Genomic DNA, 24,398 nt, shown 5'->3' on the forward strand with positions numbered 1-24,398 from the left:
CCTGTATGTTGTGGTCTTTAAGGTGCCCATCTAAGGTGCCCATCTAATAGTTTTTTGAAACTATCGATGCTCCCTGCTGATACCACTGCTTGTGGAAGAGAATTCCACATCCTTACCACTCTTACAGTGAAGAACCCCTTACGTACTTTAAGGTTAAACCGCCTTTCCTCTAGTTTTAGTGAGTGGCCACATGTCTTATTGTATTCCCTTTTCTCTGAATAGTTTGTTCCTTATGCTAGGGTCGCCAGTACAGTATTTGTACATTGATATCATATCCCCCCTCAATCGTCTCTTCTCCAGAGAGAATAAGTTCAGTGCTTGTGGTCTTTCCTCATAGCTGCTGTCCTCCATTCCCCTAATTATTTTTGTTGCCCTTCTCTGGACTCTTTCCAGTTCCAGAACATCCTTCCTGAGGACCGGTGCCCAGAACTGGACAGCATACTCCAGATGTGGCCGGACCAGAGTCTTGTAGAGTGGAAGAATAATCTCTTTATTTCTGGAGTGAATCCCTTTTTTTATGCATCCCAGTATTCTGTTGGCTTTGCTTGCAGCGGCTTGGCATTGCATGCCACTGCCAAGCCTGTTTTCTACCAGTACCCCCAGGTGCTTTTCCATCCTAGACTCACCCAGAGGTTCCCCCCTAGTGAGTAGCTTGCTTTCAGGTTTCTGGCACCCAAGTGCATTACTTTACATTTTTCAACATTAAACCTCATCTGCCATGTAGTTGCCCACCCCATTATTTTGTTCATGTCCGCTTGTAAGGTTTCCACATCCTGCATAGAAGATATTGGCATGCTTAGTTTAGTATCATCTGCAAATACTGAGATTGTACTAGATATCCCCTCCTCTAGATCATTTATGAATAAATTAAACAGGATTGGTCCTAGGACAGAACCCTGGGGGACCCCACTTTCCACACCCACCCAATCTGAGTACTCCCCATTAATCGCCACCCTCTGGACTCTCCCCTGGAGCCAGTTCTCTATCCAGGTACTCCCCTTATGGTCCCTACCTTCCTTAGTTTGAACAGTAAGCGTTTGTGGGGAACGGTGTGAAAGGCCTTTGCAAAGTCCAGATACACCACATCCACAGGCTTTCCTTTATCTAGGTGGCAGCTCACTTCATCGTACAAAGTTAATAGATTAGTTTGGCAAGAACAATTTTTCATGAATCCATGCTGATTACTACTAATACCATTTTCATTACTAAAGTCTTGTATGTGGTCCCTTAACATCCCCTCCAAAATCTTGCAGACTACAGATGTTAGGCTGACCGGCCTATAGTTACCCGGGATATATCTCGGCCCCTTTTTAAATATTGGTACACCACGTTGGCTTTTTTCCAATCAGCTGGCACCATACCCGTCTGTAAACTATCCTTAAAGATCAAAAATAATGGTCTGGCAATCACCTGGCTGAGCTCTTTAAGAACCCTCGGGTGCAAGCCATCCGGTCCCGGTGATTTATTTATGTTCAGTTTCTTTTGGAATGTCTACTTTGCAAAAAGGGGGCATTTGGGGGGTATTTGTACTTTCCTGGCTTGTTAGTGTCTCAAGAAATGATAGGCTGTTAGTACATCAGGTTTGATCAATTTTCAATGATTGGCACCATAGCTTGTAGACTCTATAACCTTCACAAAGGCCAAATATATACTTTTTGGGTTATTTTTACCAAAGATATGTAGCAGTATAACTTTTGGCCAAAATTTATTAAGTAAGATTACTAAATTTGCAAAATTTTAAAACTGCATTTTTTTACACAATTTACCAGTCTTTTTTTTTCATTTATAGCGTAAAAAATAAAAAAACTTGATGATTAAATGCCACCAAAAGAAAGCTCTTTGTGTAAAAAATAAAATAAAATAAAAAAAAGACGAACCTTTCATATGGATACAGTGTTGCATGACTAACTGTCATTCAAAATGTGAGAGCACTGAAAGCTGAAAATTTGGTCTGGTTAGGAAGGGGGTTTAAGTGCCCAGTTGTTAAATCCATGAGTGAATTGTATGATTTCAGTACAGTGACTGTAAAGTGTTAGTAGATCACTAGGAAAGTCTTAACTTTTTAGCTGGAATCAAAGTAGTCAGGTCCATAAATATTGGGACATCGACATTCTAATATTTTTGGCTCCATACACCACCACAATGGATTTGAAATGAAATCAACAAGATGTGCTTTAACTGCGGACTTTCAGCTTTAATTTGAGGGTATTTACATCCAAATCGGGCGAAAGGTGTAGATATTACAAGTTTGTATATGTGCCTCCCACTTTTTAAGGGACCAAAACTAATGGGGCAATTGGCTGCTCAGCTGTTCCATGGCCAGGTGTGTGTTATTCCCTCATTATCCCATTTACAAGGAGCAGATAAAAGGTCCAGAGTTAATTTCAAGTGTGCTATTTGCATTTGGTATCTGTTGCTGTCAACTCTCAATATGAGATCCAAAGAGCTGTCACCATCAGTGAAGCAAGCCATCATTAGGCTTAAAAAAACAAAACAAACCCATCAGAGAAATAGCAAAAACATTAGGTGTTGGCAAATCAACTGTTTGGAACATCTTTAAAAAGCGAGAACGCACCGGTGAGCTCAGCAACACCAGAAGACCACGGAAAACAACTGTGGTGGATGACCGAAGAATTCTTTCCCTGGTGAAGAAAACACCCTTCACAACAGTTGGCCAGATCAAGAACACTCTCCAGGAGGTAGGTGTATGTGTGTCAAAGTCAACAATTGAGAGAAGACTTCACCAGAGTGTTCACCACAAGATGTAAACCATTGGTGATCCTCAAAAACAGGAAGGCCAGATTAGAGTTTTCCAAACAACATCTAAAAAAGCCTTTACAGTTCTGGAACAACATCCTATGGACAGATGAGACAAAGATCAACTTGTCCCAGAGTGATGGCAAGAGAAGAGTTTGGATAGGAGAGTGATGGGAAGAGAAGAGTATGGAGAAGGAAAGGAACTGCTCATGATCCAAAGCATACCACCTCATCAGTGAAGCATGGTGGTGGTAGTGTCATGACGTGGGCATGTATGGCAGCCAACAGAACTGGTTCTCTTGTATTTATTGATGATGTGACTGCTGACAAAAGCAGCAGGATGAATTCTGAAGTGTTTTGGGCAATATCTGCTCCTATTCAGCCAAATTCTTCAGAACTCATTGGACTCATTCACACTGCAGATGGACAATGACCCGAAGCATACTGCTAAAGCAACCATAGAGTTTTTTAAAAGGAAAGAAGTGGAATGTTCTACAATGGCCAAGTCAATCAACCAAGTCTGACCTGAATCCGTTTGAGCATGCCTTTCACTTGCTGAAGACAAAACGGGGAAATGCCCCAAGAACAAGCAGGAACTGAAGACTGTTGCAGTAGAGGCCTGACAGAGCATCACCAGGGATGAAACCCAGCGTCTGGTGATGTCTATGCCTTCCAGACTTCGGGCTGTAATTGACTGCAAAGGATTTGCAACCAAGTATTAAAAAGTGAAAGTTTTGATTTATGATTGTTAATCTGTTCCATTACTTTTGGTCCCTTTAAAAAGTGGGAGGCACATATACAAACTGTTGTAGTTCCTACACCGTTCTCCTGATTTGGATGTAAATACCCTCAAACTAAAGCTGAAAGTCTGTAGTTAAAGCACATCTTGTTTGTTTCATTTCAAATCCATTGTGGTGGTGTATAGAGCCAAAAAGATTAGATTTGTCAATGTCCCAATATTCATGGACATGACTGTATGCAAGGCGTTCCGATTGTGTGGCACTGGGCATTGCACATTAATTTCATAGATGCTGCTTGCATTCCACTATTTAGTATTAGTGGCTTCTAAGTCACTGATTAACCACTTGCCAACCGCCGCACGACTATATACGGCGGCGGTCAGCCCCTCCTGGGCAAAGTGACGTACCGGTACATCACTCGCCCACGAGCCTCTTGGGGACGAGCGCGCGCCGCCGGAGGCGTGCTCCCGCTCGTTCCTTGACATCCCCGATGTCCGCCGGCCACTCGCGATCTCCCGCTGGAGAGGGAGAAAGGCAGGCGGCTGATGTAAACAAAGCCATCTGTCATTCTCCCTGAAGTAACTGCAGAGACTATACGATCCTGCTATGTAGAATCGTATGTCTCTGTGGTTACATCACAAGCCACGCCCCCCCACAGTTAGAATCACGCCCCTAGGGACACATTTAACCCACTGATCACCAATAAAGTTAACCCCTTCCCTGCCAGTGTCATTTTTACAGTAACAGTGCATATGTATAGCACTGATTACTGTAGTAATGTCACTGGTACCCCCAAAAGTGCCAAAAATGTCAGTCAAGGGTCCGATCTGTCTGCCGCAATGTCGCAGTCCTCCAAAAAAATCCCAGATCGCCGCCATTACTAGTTAAAAAAAAAAAATATATAAATGACCTAAATCTTTCCCGTAGTTAGTAAATGCAATAACTTTTGCGCAAACCAATCCAAAAACGCTTATTGGGGTGTTATTTTTGGTAAAAAAAAAAAAATGTAGCAAGAAACAAATTGGCCTAAAATGTTAAATTTAAATTTTTACATTTTTTGGGGGGGGGGGATTTCATATAAAAAAAAATGTGAAAAATATCTTCTCAAAATTGGCGCTTTTTGTTTTTATAGCGCAAGTAAAAGTAAAAATCGCACAGGTGATTAAATTCCACCAAAAGAAAGCCCTGTGGGAAAAAAAGGACGTCAATTTAATTTGGGTACAGCGTCGCACGACTGCGCAATAGTCCGTTAAAGTCACGCAGTGCCGAATCGCAAAATAGGCCCTGGTCTTTAAGCAGCCAAATCCTCCCGGGCTTAAGTGGTTAAATAATGGCCAGCTGGAACACAGCATGACTCCCAAGTGGGAGCACAAGTTAAGGCTTCTATTCAGTGTTCTGGGATTGGGAGGTTTCTGGGGCAAACATTAGGTTGGGTTCTCACTGTTGCGCTGCAGTAATATGTAGTGCTATTCATTCAGAATAGTACCCCAAATGCACCTGTGTTGCAGTGTACCATGCCACAGGGTAACATAGTTACATAGTAGTAGTTCGAGGTTGAATAAAGACAACAGTCCATCCAGTTCAACCTATGTAGGTGTGTGTGGCCGTAATCATCTCTCATACCCCTTAATGTTCTGAGTCTTTTGGAAGTAGCCATACGTCCTGCAGTAACTACCTCTTGTGGTAGAGCATTCTACAGTCTTGTAGCCCTAACAGTGAAGAAGCCCTACGTTGCCGGATGTTAAAACACTTCTCTAATCGCATTGTATGTCCTCGTGTCCTCATGCAATCCTTGCGACTGAATAGCTTTTTTTCTATGCTGAGATCACCATTGAGGTATTTGTAAATTGCTATCATGTCCCCTCTCAATTGTCTCTTCTCCAGGGAGAATAAATCAAGCGATTTGTAAACGCTCCTCATAATTAAGGTCCTCCAATCCCCTAATCATTTTAGTTGCCCTTCTCTGGACTCTCTCCAGCTCCAACACATCCCTTCTGAGGAATGGCGACCAGAACTGGACAGAATACTCCAGATGTGGTCGGACCAGAGTTTTATAAAGTGGAAGGATTATAGTTTTATCTCGGGAATACATCCTCTTCCTTATGCATGCTAATATTTTGCCGGCCTTGGCAGCTGCAGCTTGACATTGCATGCTATTGCCAAGTCTATCCTCTACTAAGACTCCCAGATCTTTCCCCATTTTGATTACACCCAAAGGTTCCCCCCCAAAGTGTATTGTGCGGTTATGCTTTTAGCCCCCAAGTGCAAAACCTTACACTTCTCCACATTAAACCTCATTTGCCATGTCGTGCCCACTCTGTTTTTTGGTTCAGGTCATTCCGTAAGAAATCTGCCTCATGTTGTGAAGTTATTGCCCTGCCCAATTTTGTGTCATCCGCAAAAACTGATAATGAGCTACTGATCCCATCCTCAATGCTATTTCTGAATAAATTGAACAAGATTGGTCCCAGGACTGATCCCTGGGGGACCCAACTTACCACCCCAGACCAGTCTGAATATGTTATTGATTACCACCCTTTGGACACGTCCTTTTAACCAGTTCCGTATCCAAGAGCACACGTTGTGGTCGATGCCTGCAGACCTTATTTTACATATTAAGCGTTTGTGGGGAACTGTATCAAACGCCTTAGCAAGATCCAGGTACACCACATCCACTGGTCTCCCCTATCTAGCTCACCTCCTCGTAGAATGTTAACAGAATGGTTTGACAAGAACGCCAATTTGTAAACCCGTGCTGATTACTGCTGCTGATGTTATCTTTAGCAAACTCTACGATATAGTCCCTTATCATCCCCTCCAGGAGTTTACATACTATCGATGTCAGGCTGACCGGCCTATAATTTCCCGGGAGGTGCCTCTGCCCTTTTTTTGAATATTGGTATCACGTTGGCTTTCCTCCAATCCCCTGGTACATTTCCTGTCATAATATTGTCAGCAAAGATCAGAAACAGTGGTCTAGATATAGTTTTAGTAAGTTTTTTGAGTACTCTCGGATGTACGCCATCTGGGCCTGGTGATTTATTTGTGTTAATTTTATCCAGCCTTTCCCTGATTTCACCCTCTGTTAGCCATAGCGGCAAGTCCTGTGAGGTATTACTAACCATAATGTCATGGTCAGTGTACCCCTCCTTTTCCTGTGTAAAGACTAAGGAGAAAAAAGCATTAAGCACGGTTGCCTTCTCTGTGTCCTCTGTAACCATCCTTCCATCATCGTTAATTATGTGTGCAACATGCTCGGACCTAGTTTTTTTGCTGTTTGATATATATTTAAAGAATTTCTTTGGGTTCTTTTTACTATCCTCTGCTATTTGTCTCCAAGCTGATTTAGCAATTTTGATTTTGCATTTACATTTCTTATTTGATTCTTTGTATTGCTGGAAAGCCGATATGTGCCCGCCGATTTATAATTCTTGAAGGCCATTTTTTTTCCCCTGATATGTTTTTTAACATTACTGTTTAGCCAGCCAGGTTTGGCTTTGTCCCTTTTAAATTTATTTCCCATAGGAATGCACTGCGAGATGCATTTGTTTAAAATAATATTCCTAAAGCATTCCCATTTTTCCTCCGTGGTCAGTGTTCCCAGAGTTTGGTCCTAGTTTACCTTCTCCATCATTGAGCACAATTTGGGAAAGTTTGCCCTTCTGAAGTTTAGGGTTCTTATGTTCAGCTCGTGCCTTTCTATATTGGTATTTACGCTAAATGTGATCATCCTGTGATCGCTAGAACCAAGGTTGTCCCGTACTCCTACATCTGAGATTAGGTCTGAGTCATTAGTGATTAATAGATCCAGCACAGCATTTCCTCTAGTTGGAGAATCCACCAACTGAGACATGTAGTTGTCCTGTAAGGTTTCCATGAAGAGACGGGCCTTCTGTCAGTGTGTAGTCCCCTCATCCCAGTCAATGTCAGGATAATTGAAGTCCCCTAATATGATGACTGATCCCAGTGTTGCCACTTTACCCAACAGTGATATAAATTCCAGCTGTTTCTCCTCCCTTTGGTTAGGTGGTCTAGAACAAACCCCCACAATTACTTTTCCCTTTACATCTTCCCTATGGAGTTCTACCCACATGAATTCTAACTCCGTACTCATCCCTTCCATAATATCACTTCTCTCTATCACCCTTAAATTATTCTTGACATGGAGACATACCTCTCCCCCTCTTTTTCCTACCCTCTTTTTCCTACCCTGTCCTTACGATACACAGAATAACCTTGGATATTGGCCAGCCAGTCATGTGAGGAGTCGAACCAAGTTTATTCCCACAAGGTCTATGTCGTCCTCCATGTACTAACATTTTCAACTCATCCAATTTATTAGCTAGGCTCCTGGCATTTGCACATACCCCTCTTATTATTGTAGAAGTTGATAGTGATTGGCGCTTACTTTTATTCCTGTTTGGTTTGATGTTTTCCTGCACAGTCCCACCGCTATTAGACCTTACAGACCTGCTGTCGCTGCTGTCCTTAGTAATGCCTTCTGTCCTTAGATCCCTCCTAACTGACTCTACCACTGAGCCCTCCCCCCCCCCCCCTTCTCCTAGTTTAGAAGCCCCGTAGAAAAATAACGTAGTACTCTTCTGTGTGAGCACAAAAATGGCACACTCTCCTTTTTTGGTGCCTTAGGCAGCCCATTCATTTAAATTGGCTGCCTTAAAGCAATGCATCTAATGTGTGGGATACCACATGTTAATGCATCATAGCTTTGGGGATCTATAATAAAAATTGTTTTCCATAGCAGCTTTGTATTGTTTTTTCTGCATTTCTTTTCTACACACAATTCTCCTGTGCTCAAATGTACATGGTTTTCCTATATTGTTTGGTAGCAGGATAGGCGAAACATTCAATCCGGACATTTTGTTCCTTTAGGATCACAGAGACTAAAAAGTATGTATGCAGAAAAATGGTTAATGTTACATTTGGAAGGGTTCGTATCCCAATACCTGTGCGGGTTAAGTGGACTTGAGGTAGAGCATCCCTTCTAGTGGTAGAAGCTCTGTGCTGAAAATGTATCATGGATAATTTTAGATACATATAGATATTTTACTGATGGACCCATTCCTGTGATCTGATTTGGATCTGGGGCTCCTTTTTGTTTCTAACACTGGAAGAAATTTGCAGCCTTTTGTCACGTTTTTATTTCAAAAACTGTATTCTTAAAAATACTTCCAGAAGCTATATATATATATATATATATATATCATAATTTTTAGGTCAAGCAATCGCCTTTCTACCTATTGACCAATTTTATTTCGGTTTGCTAATGTGTCTCCTTTATATAATGTTTTGGAGCAGTATTGCTTTTAGTTTCTGGCATGCGAGGCTTCAGTGTAACTTTCATCACAATGGTTCTCAAAGGGCTGCTTCACACTGCCTTGCTGTGCTTGGGTAAAGTGCAGTTAACCCCCAGTTTTTGTTTAGGATTCCAGTCCCACGGTCTTACGGTTTTGGTGCACGTTCAAACAATTTGAGAATTTGGTTGTTATGACTCTGACTGTAACCTTGTAGTAAATCTGTAGCACGCTCTGCCTTACCACTCCTGTTACCACTACCTTGCTGCCCGGCAGATTTGATAAATCTCCTTGGTGCTTTTGTACATTAGGTTGGCAGGCTACAAAGATTCTGCATACATCAAAAATAACTGTGATTTCAGTTCCTCTGTAAACCGCTTTAAAGATGAATTTCTCCACAGCACTTTCACTGACAGTTTATCAGGTAGCATTCTCAATTTGCTTTAACTCCTATTCATTGCAGTGACTGACTATATTTTAGAGCTGTAAGAGCTTAGGACAGCTTTACATTTGGTGACGTTGTTTAATTCCCTCCCACCTCCCTGTGGGTAGCCTAACCTCCTTAACAGCTCCAGTGATATTGTGTCACCCTGCCTATCTAACAGGAAAGCCCAGAGATATTCGCATTCAGTATTTTATATTAACCTGACTAAATAGAAAAAAAAAGTGTGATAAGTATAATAAACTGCTCCCCCTGAGCTAGGAAAAAAATAGTATATACAACTGATTTTATTTACTTACAGTCTAGATGGTTATCATTCAGATGAAAATTCTTAAAGCCAGAATGTATATGATTTTTTCTTTTCTGATTTTATATATATATTTTTTTTTTGCTGTCCACAGGCAACATGGGCTTGCACTCCACTAAAAGGGGATATTGTAAATCTAGAAAGTAACAACATAGATGACCTTTTAGGTAAGTGATTCTCTACTAATTGTAAAATGCTTGCTTATGTAAAAGTCCTTCTTCACATTACCATTTAGCTGCATACACTGGATTCCAGCCACGAGAATTTGCTGATTCTTGCTGTTGTAGTCCAGCTTGTGTGGCTAAACAGCCGTGTGAAGAATGCTTTCTGTGGAACATGAAAGATAAGACAGCCATAGGTGCTTTCGTGAAAATAGTCTAGTTTTCTGATCTTATGCAAATCAGGATTCTGTAGGCATTTACCTATGCTGAGGTCTGGCATCGGTACCTAAACTTTAAAACCACTTGGTCATTTAGCAGCTTCTGTGTGCGGAAAAGTAAACTTGCGACTGCCTGGAGAGCTTTACGTGCTGCATACAGCTTTCATGTGAATGGTTGTACACAGCTGTGCTTAAAGAAGCGCTGATTGCTTCTGCATTGGTCTTTATCCGCACATGCGCATACACCTTTTTCTCCACAAATGCAAAAGTGGAGCAATTGGGGTGAATGGGAGAGAATTAGAACAATGTATATATGGCGTCTGTTGACCTGTAGATTTTAGGAACATTTATGCTGGCTTGTGTATGTACATTTTTATTTGTATAGCTGCTAAAATGTTGTTTTTTTTTTTCTGCCAACATATGTGCCAATACTGCAGTTTAAGATATACTGTACCTATAACTGATTTTTTTTTTTTTCCTTAACGTATTCTTAAAAATCTAGATACCCAGAGTAGGATTAAAGAGTTTTTGACTTCCAAAACCAGGGAACTGTATAGATTGATATTGGAGATGCGTGCAACTTTGTAGCATTTTTTTTTTTTTATTCCCTTGTTTTATAGTTTATTTAGTGTGTTGTGATGGAACAGTTTTAACCCCCATTTTGGGGTGTTGGAACTTACACCCACAAAAACCTTAATTTGCCTCTGACGGTATAATAAAAATCATGCCTTTTTACTTCTGTTCCACTGAGCAGTTGAAGTGATATTAAAGCGTATGTCAATGCAAAATGCGTAAAGAAAATTTTTTAATCCATTGAGGGGCACAGGAATTTAAACTTTTGTTTTTATACTTCTGCCTACATGAATATTAGACACTGAGGGGTTATCCTTGACTTGCCTATTTTTTTTTTTTTTTTGTACACCAGATTATTAGCATGCTTCAGTTGTGTTGGTGCCCTTTTTTGTTCAGTCAAGACTCTCTTCTCTTCATAAATGCTCGAGGCTCCCCCTCTGATTTGCAGTGATTAAGTGAGGTCATCTGGTCGTAGCTTTGGATCTCACTGCATCTGGACCCTGCTGGACTGGACATTGCAGGGCAATCTTTTGAAGTAACCTTCACTATGCATTCTCTCTCCCATCTTAAAGCCTGAAAGAAGCACTTTCCTGTTAAGATTGCTGCTTCTTTGATACCTTGAGAATTAACCAGTCTCTGGTCTGGTTCCTTTGCCTTCCTACGACCCTAATCGGTGTTAGCTGCTTTCATTTGTGGGTATGCAAGACATTGCCTCACTTTGGGTCTAGTAGTTCTGTTAGTCTAGTCGTGCTACAATAGGTGGCCTCAGCCCATACTCCTACTAGCAGTGATTTCTCAGTTTTCCCAGCAGGGACTGATGCCTCCAACAAAGGCCCTGAGACCCCCTGTTACTGTAGGTCATCCCTAATATCCAACACAAAATTTGTATCGGTCATTGTGCAGGTTATTCAAAAACCAAGCAATGGTTCTAAACGCAATCTGGCTTACTCTACTACTGAACCTGCTACTGTACTTACACTCTTAAGTGGGCCTGTCCCAAAGGACTCGGCTTTCCAAGAAACTGTTGATACTCTGTTCATGCAGTGCGCCTTACCCTGCAAGAAGATCAGCCTGCATTCCAGGCATTGGGTCTTATAGAACTGTAGCTGCAAAGACCTTTCCATTACATTTTGAGGCTTCAATGACTGAAAACAACCTGTGCAGTCCTGGCTACCCACTGATAACTTTTATTCTGTTTTTCTCTTACGTCCTCTGACAGTCGTCGCTGCTCTTAATTCATTACAATTGGGTAATGGCTGTGCACTCTAGGAGTAAGCTAGGCGGTTATTAAACAGTTAATAACAGGTTTTTTAACCAGACACAGACATTATCCCTCAGCTACTTCCTGTATTTAATCAGTTTTCTGCTGCCTAGCTCAGGAGTAGGCTGGGTTTCCCTGGCTGAGACTTAGGTCTCAGCTTTTTTCTTCTTTTTATGTTTTCGCTCTACAAAAGTGTTTTTCTTTTAAAAAGCTTTTTATTTTCTCCTTCGCTTAGTTAGTCAGACTTTAGAAGACTACAGCGTTTGCAGAGCTGGGCCTCGCACTGGTTGTTATAGAACCTTACGGACTCCCAGCCTGCCATCGAGCGTTAGCAGGTTATTGGTACGCCCAGGCTTCGCAAACGACAGTGTCCCTGGCATCAGGGATGAGCCTACAAAGTTGCTATCTTCGCTGGGATGTCTCAACTGCGGTACACCCGCATGTTGCTAGCGTCCCCTTCGGCTGACGGCACCCCCACTCAGGGTGGGAGGTTTCCTGACGCAGAGCGGTGCCCACATTTGCTGGACCGGTGAGTACCATGACTACCCCTCTGTCTTTGAACCATGTTTGTTGGTGTATATGTGGGCCCTCTGTTTGGGGATAACAGTTCAGGTAAGGGTTCTGTGATATCCCCCTCATGGCTGTAGGTGCGGCTCCTGTGTGTTCCTTCCCTGTCCCTGCGGGCGCACTGTCGTGGTTTGACCGCGGTGTGGGGGGCGGGGGGGAGCTTGGGTTGTCTCCTATGTCCCAGGGGTGCTTGTGGTGCTCTGTGGGGGCCAATGCATGGTGTTTTGGGGCGGCAATTAGCGCTAATCAATTTTGGGTGTGGGCAGGCTGTTCGGCCTCAGAGTATCGGCAGCAGCCATTTTCTGTCATCCTTTTGGCGCCGATCGGGCGCCATCTTTAGTGTGGGCATGATGTCCTTTGTGGGCAGCAGCCATTTTCCCAGGGCTTTTCTCCCATAGACTTCTATTGGCAACCATTTTCTTGTGGCTCAGGGCTGGCTTTGCCTCTAGGGGTGTGAGGTCACTTCCTCCTTTCTTCCCTTCAGATCTTCAGCAGCGTGGGCAAGTATAACACACTGTGGGGGGCTTTTTACTTGTTTCTCTGGCCTGGATTCCTGCTAGCACTCATTTTTAGAATTCCTGCAGCAAGGGACAAGGTCTCCATTTGCGGTGCAGGTTTGAGGTGGGGGCCGCGGGAATCGCTGATTTAAAGGGCCAGCGTCACTTAAATTGTGTATTGCTATTATGGAGTCCCAGGATAGCAAATTCCCCACAGACCTCCGTGGGGGATTCAGGTACCCCTGAATCCACTTCCATAGCCTCTCTATCTGCTGCACTTGCAACTTTAGTGTCAAAAGTGGATTTGCTCATGTCCGACCGGGTTTCTAAAAAAAAAAAGGGCCTATGCCCTCTCAGTCTTCTGATTCAGAGCCAGATATGGTTGCTACGGACAACGCCCCCCCCCCCCCCCCGAGGGGTCCCTGTCCTCTGTCGGATGTGGAGAAGGAGGATTCATCCTCTGGGTCGGCGCGGGACCGCGCTGCGGGGGACGCTCTTATCAGCTGTTAAGGACACATTAAATTTGGATGATGAGCCCCCCCTGTCGGGTGAGCGTGTTTCCTTCGGGACCCGCAAAGCCCAAAAATTGGGTCAGGTTTTTCCTTGTCCCGAGGAGTTTCATGAAACAGTAAATAACCAATGGGGCCGTATCAAACATAAGTTTGTGGTGCCCATGAGATTTCAGTACCGTTTATCCTTTTGCGGATCCGGTGGATTCTCGCTGGACTGTGGCTCCTAAGGTGGACTACACTGTTTCCAGGTTAAATAAAGTCACTTTAATGCCTGTGGGGGATTCCCCGGTGTTTAAGGACCCGGCGGATAGGTGGGTGGAGACGAGGCCCCCTAAGTCGCACGGCTGTCGGCGGTTGCAATCCGCCGCATTACTTGGTTTAATAGCTGGTCGGCCGACCCAAAAGAAAAAAGACAGTGTCTGACATCCCTTATGCGGGGAGTCGTCTTTTTGGGGGACTCTCTGGATGAACTAATCACAGGGCTCGCTGGGGGTAAGAGCTCTCTTTTGCCCCAGGTGGCTAGGGGAAAATCGTCCCGCGCCAAGCAGGGTCCCTCTTTTTTAAACCAAACCAGGGGTCCTTTCGCAAGCCCGAGACCAGTTCACTTGGTTCGGCGTCACAATCCACCTCTTCATGAAGCAACACCCTCACCCGTACCAGGGGTGAGGGGATGTCTTAGTGGTTCCAAGAACCTCGGTTGTACTAGATTCAGGATAGGTGGGTTCACGAGCTGATTCGCTCGGGATGCAAGATCCAGTTTCCGATCCTTCCCTGCAGACAGGTTCTTTCTATCAAACCTCAGGTTGTCGTCAGACCGCCTTGATGGTCTCCGGGGGGGGGGGGGCGGTGCAAGTCATGCTCGCCCAGGGAGTCCTTATACAAGTACCTGTGCAGCACAGGTTTCGGGGTTTTTACTCCAACCTATTCACTGTCCCCAGAAAAGAGGGGAAAGTGCGTCCTATTCTGGATCTAACGTCCCTACCCCGCTAGGTGTGGGTGCAGAAGTTCAGAATGGAATCTATCAGATCCGTGGTGGCGTCATTGAGTCCAGGGGACTTTCTAGTCACCATCGACTTGCGGGATGCATATCTCCACATCCCTATTTTCAAGGGTCACCAGGGATATCTCCGCTTCATAGTAGCGGGGGAGCATTTTCAGTTTGTGGCGTTGCCCTTCGGCCACGCTTCGGCTCCCAGAGTCTTCACCAAAGTTTTGGTCCCTGTATTATAATGCTTTAACCACTTAAGCCCCGGAGGATTTTCCTGCTAAAAGACCAGGGGGTATTTTGCGATTCGGCACTGTATGACTTTAACGGACAATTGCGCGGTCGTGCGAAGCTGTACCTTAACGAATTTGACGTCCTGTTTTTTTTTTTTTTTTGCCTTGGTTGGCCTTCGTTACCTCCTTGATGGTTGCATTTTTTCCCCACCCCTCACACCTTGGTACTGCTTTGGGACATCCCAATCGTAATGAATTAAGACCGGCGACGACTGTCAAGAGGACGTAAGAGAAAATAGAATTTTTGTAAAATCTTACCGTAAAATTATTTTTTTGGAGTCCTCTGACAGTCGTCGCCCCCACCCCTCTGGTGTCTATTTTTATAGATATGGGGTTGTGTTTGCCTTGCGGTACTGCTTGCTACAAAACTGAGTAGATACAGGAAGTAGCTGAGAGATAATGTCTTAGCTGAGGGATAATGTCTATGGGACAGCCCCCTAGAGGTGTGTCTGGTTAAAAAAAACTGTTCACTGTTTAATAACTGCCTAGCTTACTCCTAGAGTGCACAGCCATTACTCAATCGTAATGAATTAAGAGCGGCGGCGACTGTCAGAGTACTCGGTGAAAAGAATTTTACGGTAAGATTTTACAAAAATTCTATTTTTTTTTTTTTTCCAAAGGAGTTTGTTGACAAGTGGTCTCTGTCCACTGTATACACTCCAATCATCCGCCTTTATGAACATATCAAACGGGTTCATGATGTTCTAACCTTTATTTCCTACATTTACCTGAAACTTGGGTATTCTTAAAAGCTGTACTAAAGCATCTATGAACGAAGGGAGGACCTTTTTAATCCTTCGCCAAGCCATAGATCATGTTTCATGCACAGAAACTGTAGCATGGTTTATTTTTCTTTGATTTCTAATGCAGGAGCTGGGTGGCAAGGGAGGACATAGTTGTGCATTCTTGCAGAGTGTCTATGATAGCTCCTCATGTGGTTTTACCTCTCACTGCATTGGAAGATTATGGTTTAGGGAAGGGGCACATCTTTTGGAGAAAGATCACAACTGAATTTGAAGTCAGATCCTCATAACCTAAAGCTTTTGGTACAAATGTTCCAAGGCATTGTGATTCAACTGTAGTGGTTTTCTTACATGTATTAAGGTTTGTCCCACATATGCTTAACGTCTGCTCAAATGCGTAGAACGATTTGGCTTTGAGCCTGAAATGCTAAGAGTACCCTTTAGGAGCTTTTCATTTACTTGCATTTTAAAGGTACAAGCCTTTTTGGTTCTGTCCTCCATGTATTCTCATAAACATACCTTGTCTGTCCCGACTTCTCTTAGCAGAAGTTAGGGGTTTGATTGACAGGCTTGGGCTTCACCTGGTGACATCTTTTGCAGAACAGTTTAACTGTTCAGCCCCCTTTTTCCCTAAAGATGAATTGTTGATTTATATCTTCCACTATTTTAGTTCAGGCTCCTTGTTTAAGGTACCAGTTTCCCCTTTTGGGATTTTTTGTCGTGATATGCATGAAATACCTGGTTGATCCCTGATTTCAATGTTCTTTCCATTTTTTTTTTTTTTTAGAATCTTCTTTATCAGGCCTTCATTCAAGCTTTTAATTTTAATAAGGTTCCATATCTGTTGGTTTTGTAATTGGCTTTTCTCCATTCTGCTGCTTTTAGACATCACACATGTCCAAAACGTAATACAGTCCCTTATTGTATGATAAAGAAATTAAGAGTTTTGTACGTACTGTAAAATGTTTCTTGAAGTCCTTTGAGTTCCACACTGTTATTTATTGGCGTTATGTACTTCTTGCTCACAAAACAGCTTGGTAGTTGAAGGTGGGGTTATATGGGGGATCGCTTACTGTTTTGGTTTGCCCAAACCCCCTGAAGGTGATGGTATAGCCCGAATGTCAAAGTATTACTACAGTACCATGTCCTGTGGAAAAAGATTTTCACTACGTACAGAAATTGATTATTTGCACTTCTAAAACTTCTATGACAAAATTCTTTCAGGGTTATATTTATTTAACAGATTAAAGCAGAACAAATAAGAGTTTATTATCAGGGGTTGCTTATGCTTAAGCTAGCTACATGCACATGGTTGCATTTGCTCATGCAGCGTAAAGACACACTGTATTTCTGGTCTCCCAGATGTCCTAGAGCTGCATACAGCCGCCCCTAAACATGAATGAGGGAAGATGACGGTACATAGTTATGCACCGCTATTTGCATAAAATAGTGCATGCCCATAGGTGTAAGCCACTAAACACACTTAGTTTGCATTCAGTGAGCTACACCTGTGTGCGTGTACTGCTTTATGCAAATAGGCGATTACAGCTGCCTTCACCCATTCATGACAATGGGCGGCTGTATGCAGCTCTAGGACATCAGGGACACAAGAAATAGGCGGTGAATTTAGGCTGCACAGACAAATGTAGCTTTGTGGAATACACTGCTGTTGGCCTCACTGTTCTGTAAAAAATTGTGTTTGTGTATACCTTGATGATGTTCGTCTTAAAGAAATTAAAAATTGAAAAAATATGAAGGAGCTCCTATTTCTGAGTGTTAATAAAATATAAACTTTTTGTTTTCCCTTTTTTGTTCCAGGTAATGCAGATGTCGCTTTAGTTAATTTTTATGCTGACTGGTATGTGCTTAATTTAAATCTCAAACTACTATAGTTTTAAATAAGTGTATTTCTGAAATGTTTTAGTATTTAATTTATGATTGTTCCACAATCCTCTGTACCAGTTTTTTTGTAAATTAGGATTCATATTTCCAGCTTTTCCAGTATATGCATTCTTTCCTTTACAGAAGTGTTTACATTAGGCTATGAAGGTTCTTCTTTATCAAGGTCATGGCGTAGTTAGCAATAGTAAGTCACATTTAATTGGATTTGTTCTGTAATGTTGAAAATTGTTTTTTTGCTGCCTATACAAACACCTTTTTTTTCAGTTACAATGGGTCCCTCCTATTGAATATACCTCGGCATTTATAGCGCAACTGGTTACTATTGCCTTAACCTTCAGACAAAGAATATTGGGTCCAACTAAACAATACACCTCCTCATCCCAATAGTGTGTATACAAGAAAAGAAGAATGAATGGGATTTTAAATGGTGCTGTAAACCTCCCCACAGAGTACACTTAGAGAGACATTTGTATAAAATCAAAAACTTTATTCCAAACAAGTTTTTCCATTAAAATATTTTTTTTTTTTGGGGGGGAGGGAGTTAATTTATCAATCCCCCAAAACACAACTAGCACATTCAAAGGTTCTAATCTGCCCTGTCACCCTCAATATCTTCTTCCCTCATAAAACCTTAAATATAGAATCTAAGTAAATACAATAAAAATATGATACAATTTGAGGGGGCATGATGATTTAACGCTTTTCGCAACGGTAGCTTCTTCAGGGGTTCAGAGGGTGTAGTTAAAAGTAATTGAAAAGCCCAGAAGGGTGTATGATTTTGAGCTGGTGAAAAATCTTACAAAGACTGGCTTTGGGGGTAGGAGGTGAAAAATAGAAGAAAGCTGAGGTACCCACGTGTCAAGTCTGGAAGCCCAGCGGGCCATGCATAGAGGTGAGGAACCACAATTTAATCCATAAAAAAACTACTAGATTTTAGGCCCCTTTCACACTTGTACGACTCCAAAATTCGGCCGACTTTGGAGTGCAACTTTGATGTGACTTTGGCTTTGACCAGTTTTAAATGGACAACTGTTGCACACAAGTTGCATTGTATAACATTAGGGTATGACTTTCATGCAACTTGAGCGCCATAGACTTCAATGTTAACCCTCAGAAGCTGCATGAAAGTCTCACCAAAGTAGTGCATGAACTACTTTGAAGTTGCTGCAACTTTAAGTTGCGCAATTATGAATGAGTATCATTGGAAAATATGGGGAATGATATATGTTGTGCAACTCTGTTGTCCAAAGTTGCGTGACAAGTTGCACAAGTGTGAAAGGGGCCTCAAAGAGGGGAACATCCCAAAAATGTGTGTGTCCTGCAGCAATAGTAGATCTCCTATATAGGATGCAACACCTTCCAACAGATTAATGGAAATAAGTGGCCTCCGCCTGTGCTAGATGACCAAAACTCTTTTTGTTCCTCTTTTAAGATCTAGTTTTATGGATTGAATTGTGACTCCTCTCCTCTATGCATGGCCTGCTTTTTTCAGGCTCGACATGTGAGCATCCCAGCTTTCTTCTATCTTTCGCCTTCTACCCCATAATCCAGGCTTTGTGAGTTTTTCACCAGCTCAAATCATGCTCTTCTGGGCATTTGTTTAGTTATACCCTCTAAATCCATGAAGAAGCTACCATTACGAAACGCGTTGGAACTTCATCATTACCTTTTCATTGTATCCTATTTTTGTTATATTTAATTAGATTCTATATTAAATGTTGTATGAGGGAAGATATTAAGATTAAGAGTGGCTGAGCTGATTCTAAACTTTTGAATGTGCTAGTAGTGTTTTGGGGTATTGATACATTAACCCCCCCCCCCCCAAAAAAATGTTTTAATGGAAAAGCTTGTTTTAAAATAAAGTTCTTGATTTTCTGAAAACGTTGTCTCTTTAAGTGTCCTCTGTGGGGGGAGGTTTACAGCACCATTTAAAATCCCTTTTGTTCTTTTTTTTTTTTAATTGCCTTAACATATCAATATGGAATGTGTGGAATTTGTTGATCACCCAAGAACATGCTGTGAGGTTTGAAATTTGTAAAACCACACTGTTCTAATAACCTAAATCATGGTGCCTTGATATCCGATGATGATCATTCAAGTTGCAGTACATGGCTAAAGATGTGAATTGTCGTTAAAAGGGCTTGATCGATAATGTAGTTGGCTTCTTTCAGGCCTCTTGTAATAAGTTCAAAGTGTACATCTCACCATCCTTTAAAGGAGGTCTAAGGTCATAGTTTGCTCTGCAGCCCTGTGACCTGGTTTCACCCGACAGCGGGCTAAAGTCTGTCAGCTGACGTTTCTCAGCTGCTCCAGTTTCCGTAAAGATCCTGACCATATAGTCAGGATTCTCCCAGATTAGTGGACCAGCCGCTAGCTCAGCCTCTCAGGGATTCACTGAGAGCCAGAGCATGCCCTCCACAGCTCAACGCTGGAGGATCAGAGCAGAGAGGCGGTGTCTCCGTCACGGCTCTCTGCTCAGAGTGGAGGGGGAGAACTGAGTGATTAGCAGTGTTTGAGTGCTCAGTTCTCACTGCAGAGTCTGTGGGGGACGGATCACCTAGGGGAGTATAAATTGTTTTCTTTCTTTAAAGAATGTCTCCTTTCCTTCACTTAAACATGAAAACAAAGTTCTTGCCTGCCGAGTGTTGGGCCATATGAGAGTTTTTGTCCCACCAATATACAGGTCTTTGTATGTACACTGGACTGCTTAAACACTTCCATGCCGCTGGACATCATATGACATCCTGGGCTTTAAGTGGTGGTATCTGAATGATGCCTGCAGCTGCAGGCATCATTCAGATATCCTTTTTTCATCCGGCGATTCCCTGCAATGTAAAAACAATCATAGTGGCTTTTAAGACCCCCATCTCCCCCCGTTGCTTCTACCGGCTCACCCGTGCCTGAATCAGCCGCCGCCGGCCATTTACCATAGAGCTGACTGAGAACCAAATAATCACTGATCATCTTTATTACCTTTTGGAGGCTGTTACGTTATGATGTCACTTCAGATGTAAATACTGCCATTTTTTTTTATCTGGGAAGCGGAGATCTAGTTTTTTTTTGTTGTTTTTTTTTTTTTTTTTTTTTTTTTATGATCTCAGGCTTTCCAGCTTAGAGGTGAGATCTAGGGACTTAGAATGCCCTATTCCTATTACAAGGGATGTTTACATTCCTTGTAATAGGAATAAATGTGATTTAAAAAAATAAAGGGAAAGTATAATAATAATAAAAAAAAAAAAAAATAAAGCGTCCCCTCGTGCTCGCACGCAGAAGCGAACGCATGCATAGGTCGCAAACGCATTCTTGGGTCACGTCTGCATATGTAAAGGACATTCAAACCACACATGTGAGGTGTCACCGCAAACTTTAGAGCGAGAGCAATAATTCTAGCTCTAGACCTCCTCTGTATCTCTAAACTGGCAACCTATAAACATTTTTTTGAAGCGTAGCCTATGGAGATTTTTAAGTATCGAAGTTTGGCGCCATTCCACTAATGTGCTCAATTTTAAAGCGTGACATGTTGACTATTTACTCGGCAAAACATCCTCTTTAACATTATACAAAAAGATGGAGCTAACTTTAATGTTTTTTTCTTAATTTGTAAAGTTTTTTTTTTTTTTTCAAAAACAAATGGCGTTTTAAAAAATTGCTGCACAAATACCGTGTGACATAAAATAATTGCAATGATCGCAATATTATTCCCTAGGGTCTCTGCTTAAAAATATATATATATTTGGGGGTTTTGAGTAATTTTCTTTAAAAAACAGATTACTTTTACATGTAGAAGAGGAATGCCAGAATTGGCCTCGTATGGAAGCGGGTAAACCAAGTGTATTCTCTTGTATTTTGGGATTCAAGTTTTTTAGATGCATAAGCAGTAAAAATACAGTTTTAACATCTCTACCTCCTTACTTGGATGATGATTCACATCTCTTGCCATGTACCTTGCAAAATTAGCACCTATCCCAGACCTCATGACTCCATGAATGCATTTGGAATATATAATTTAAACTGGGTGGTTTCACAAACTTTCACACGTCCCTTCTTGGACAGTTAACACCTACTTTGGTATAGAAAGAAATGTATTTTAACATTACAGAACAAATTCACTTGAAATACTGCTAAGTCTATACAATAATTCATCTTTTGACATCAATGCACACAGTTCTATAGTTTGGATCTGCTGAAACACTGTCCCAAGGAAGAAGTTTTTTTTTTTTTCAAGTTTTCATGTATGTGTGATTCAAACTATCCCTTCATATTTTAGAGCATGTCAAACTTTAAGGCTAGGTTTACAGATGTAGATATGCGGCAGACCTTGCCACACCCCTCTGAAAAGCAATCTGCGGTGAACCACTTTTCAGCGATAAATGACCAGTGGGGAGAAAGTCGTCTTGCCTCCTTGCTGCGTATATTACTCCTGTAAATGCCACACCACTGTGCTGCAACCGCATGCATTACACGTGGTTGCAGAGTGGCCTTTTTAACTTAAATAGACTGTGTTTTGGCGGTTGTACTGTCTGCTGAACAAGGTATATTTTTTGCTGTGGCAACTGTACACCCCTGTCTGGCTACTATTTTAGGGGCATGTTGGGTAGACTGCCCTTAACTTAAAGCGGAGTTCCACCCATTTTTAATAGGTTGGAATACATAGCCGTATGTAATCCCCTTTAAAACGGCTTTTACCAATGGAAACTTTTTTTTTTTTTTGCTAGTAAATACCTTAATTTCTGCTTTATTCCTCCTCACCTCACTTCCGGGTCCGATCGGCGATGACGTCATTCGGCGATTCGCAGTGTCTGCTGGGATGTATTCTATTCCAGAAATCTCGCAGTAGCTGAGCTGTAGTGAGCCGTGCCTGCCCCGCCTCCGCCCCGCCTCCTCTCATTAAGTTGTATTGTATAAATGTATTAAGGCCGATCTCTGCCCCGCCTCCGCCTCCGGGGCGGAGGCGGGGCAGAGAACAGCCTTAATGCATTCATACAATACAACCAATGAGAGGAGGCGGGGCGGAGGCGGGGCAGAGAATGGCCTTAATACATTCATACAATACAACCAATGAGAGGAGGCGGGGCGGAGGCGGGGCAGAGAACGGCCTTAATACATTCATACAATACAACTTAATGAGAGAAGGCGGGGCAGGCATGGCTTACTACAGCTCAGCTACTGCGAGATTTCTGGAATAGAATACATCCCAGCAGACACTGCGAATCGCCGAATGACGTCATCGCCGATCAGACCCGGAAGTGAGGTGAGGAGGAATAAAGCAGAAATTAAGGTATTTACTAGCAAAAAAAAAAAAAAAAAAAAAGTTTCCATTGGTAAAAGCCGTTTTAAAGGGGATTACATACATCTAAAGTTCCAAAAATGGGTGGAACTCCACTTTCAGGAGCAAATGAACCCTAAGTCACTCTTCTTTTTTTTTTTTTTGATCTCATGCAGCTGTATACTAATGATTTTTTAATAGATTTTCATTTGAAACAGAACAGTCTTTCTGACCAGGTCATTAACCGCTTCCGGCCCACGCTATAGCCGAAGTACGGCTGCAGCGTGGACTCAAATTTCCGGGAGGCCGTCTTTAAACGGCCTCCCAGTAACAGGCTCCCCGCGCGCTCCCGCGAGCGCACATCGGGGAAAATCTGTGCTGGCCGTGTCCCTTGGACACAGCCAATCACAGATCGTGGTAAATGGCCAATCACAGCGGCCATTTACCACGTGATCGGACCGTGCAATGAGAGATGATCTCATATGTAAACATATGAGATCATCTCTCATCGCCAGCTCTCTTCCTCACACGGAGACTGCAGTGTGAGGAAGAGGAGAGCCCGAACACCGGTAAGGGAACACACAGGAATGTAATCAGGGCTTGATTCCCGTCTGATACAGAAGACGGGAATAAAATACCGCAACTGCCCACAGTGCCCACAGTCAGTGCCCATAGTGCTGCCAGTCAGTGCCGATCAGTGCCTGCTCATCTAGGCACTGATGGGCACTGACTAGCAGCACTATGGGCACTGAGTGTGGGCACTGATGGTGCTGCCCATCAGTGCTGATCAGTGCCACCCGTCAGTATCCCTATCAGTGCTCATCAGTGCCACCTCATCAGTGCCCATAAGTGCCGCCTCATCAGTGCCCCCTCATCAGTGCCCATAAGTGCCGCCTCATCAGCGCACATCAGTGAAGGAGAAAAATTTATTTATTTTCAAAATTTACTCACGGAAAATAAACTTTTTTTTTTTTTTTTTTTTTCCAAAATTTTCTGTCTTTTTTCTTTTTTTTTTGTAAGAAATAAAAAAGCCAGAGGTGATTAAATACCACCAAAAGAAAGCTCTATTTGTGTGAAAAAAATGTCATATGGGTACAGTGTAGTATGACCGCGCAATTGTCATTCAAAGCGTGACCGCGCTGAAAGCTGAAAATTGGCCTGGGCAGGAAGGGGGTATAAGTGCCCAGTAGGCAAGTGGTTAAAGTGCCCCTGGACACTCTTACATGGAACGTTGATGTCAGGCTGCAAAATATCCATCTTATAAGTTTGCATTGTGTACAAATTAAAGAGCCAAATATGCATAACCTATAAAAGTCCAAGCAGTACATTTTTTTTTTTTTTTTTTTTTTTTTATGTTTACTATATGCCACATTTAGGCTTGATGCTGGAAACCAAGCGGCTTAACTTTTTGTTTTTTCCATTTTTTTTGTCTTTTGGCAGGTGCAGATTCAGTCAAATGCTACATCCTATATTTGAAGAAGCTTCCAACATAATTAAAGACGAATATCCTGATAGAAGTAAAGTTGTCTTTGCAAGAGTGGATTGTGATCAGCATTGTAAGTGTGTTCTAGCATAACCTTCTGTTTGTGTTTTTATATGCAAATACTGTAAGTTTTTAAATTGGAACAGTTCAAGTAAGCAACACATGAAACATTCACCAATCCTCCTACCTTAGCACATGAAGAGATCCTCAGTTGTACACTTTCTTTAAAGGCCTGTTAAATGCCAAGCAGATTACTGCAGATGGACCTAGTGTTTTTTTTTTTGCAACCAGGTGTAATTTCCGCCAGTTTCTGTGGCAGAACGTTTTCAGGGATTTTATTACCTGACTCCCCTGAAGGACCACTTTTACCATTCTACTT

The 24,398-nt window shown here is 42.3% G+C and overlaps 1 protein-coding gene across 1 annotated transcript in view; it reads left to right on the plus strand.

Annotated features, from left to right (window-relative positions):
- ERP44 (endoplasmic reticulum protein 44) overlaps positions 1-24,398 on the plus strand; it is a 157,078-nt gene that overhangs the window by 42,771 nt on the left and 89,909 nt on the right. Inside the window, exons 2-4 of the mRNA XM_082259931.1 lie at positions 9,653-9,725; positions 17,187-17,226; positions 23,977-24,092. Coding sequence (XP_082116057.1) covers positions 9,653-9,725; positions 17,187-17,226; positions 23,977-24,092 — 229 coding nt within the window. The remainder of the gene's footprint in view (positions 1-9,652; positions 9,726-17,186; positions 17,227-23,976; positions 24,093-24,398) is intronic.

This window comes from Pelophylax lessonae, assembly GCF_965119305.1.
Source record: "Pelophylax lessonae genome assembly, chromosome: 5".
NCBI lineage: Eukaryota > Metazoa > Chordata > Amphibia > Anura > Ranidae > Pelophylax > Pelophylax lessonae.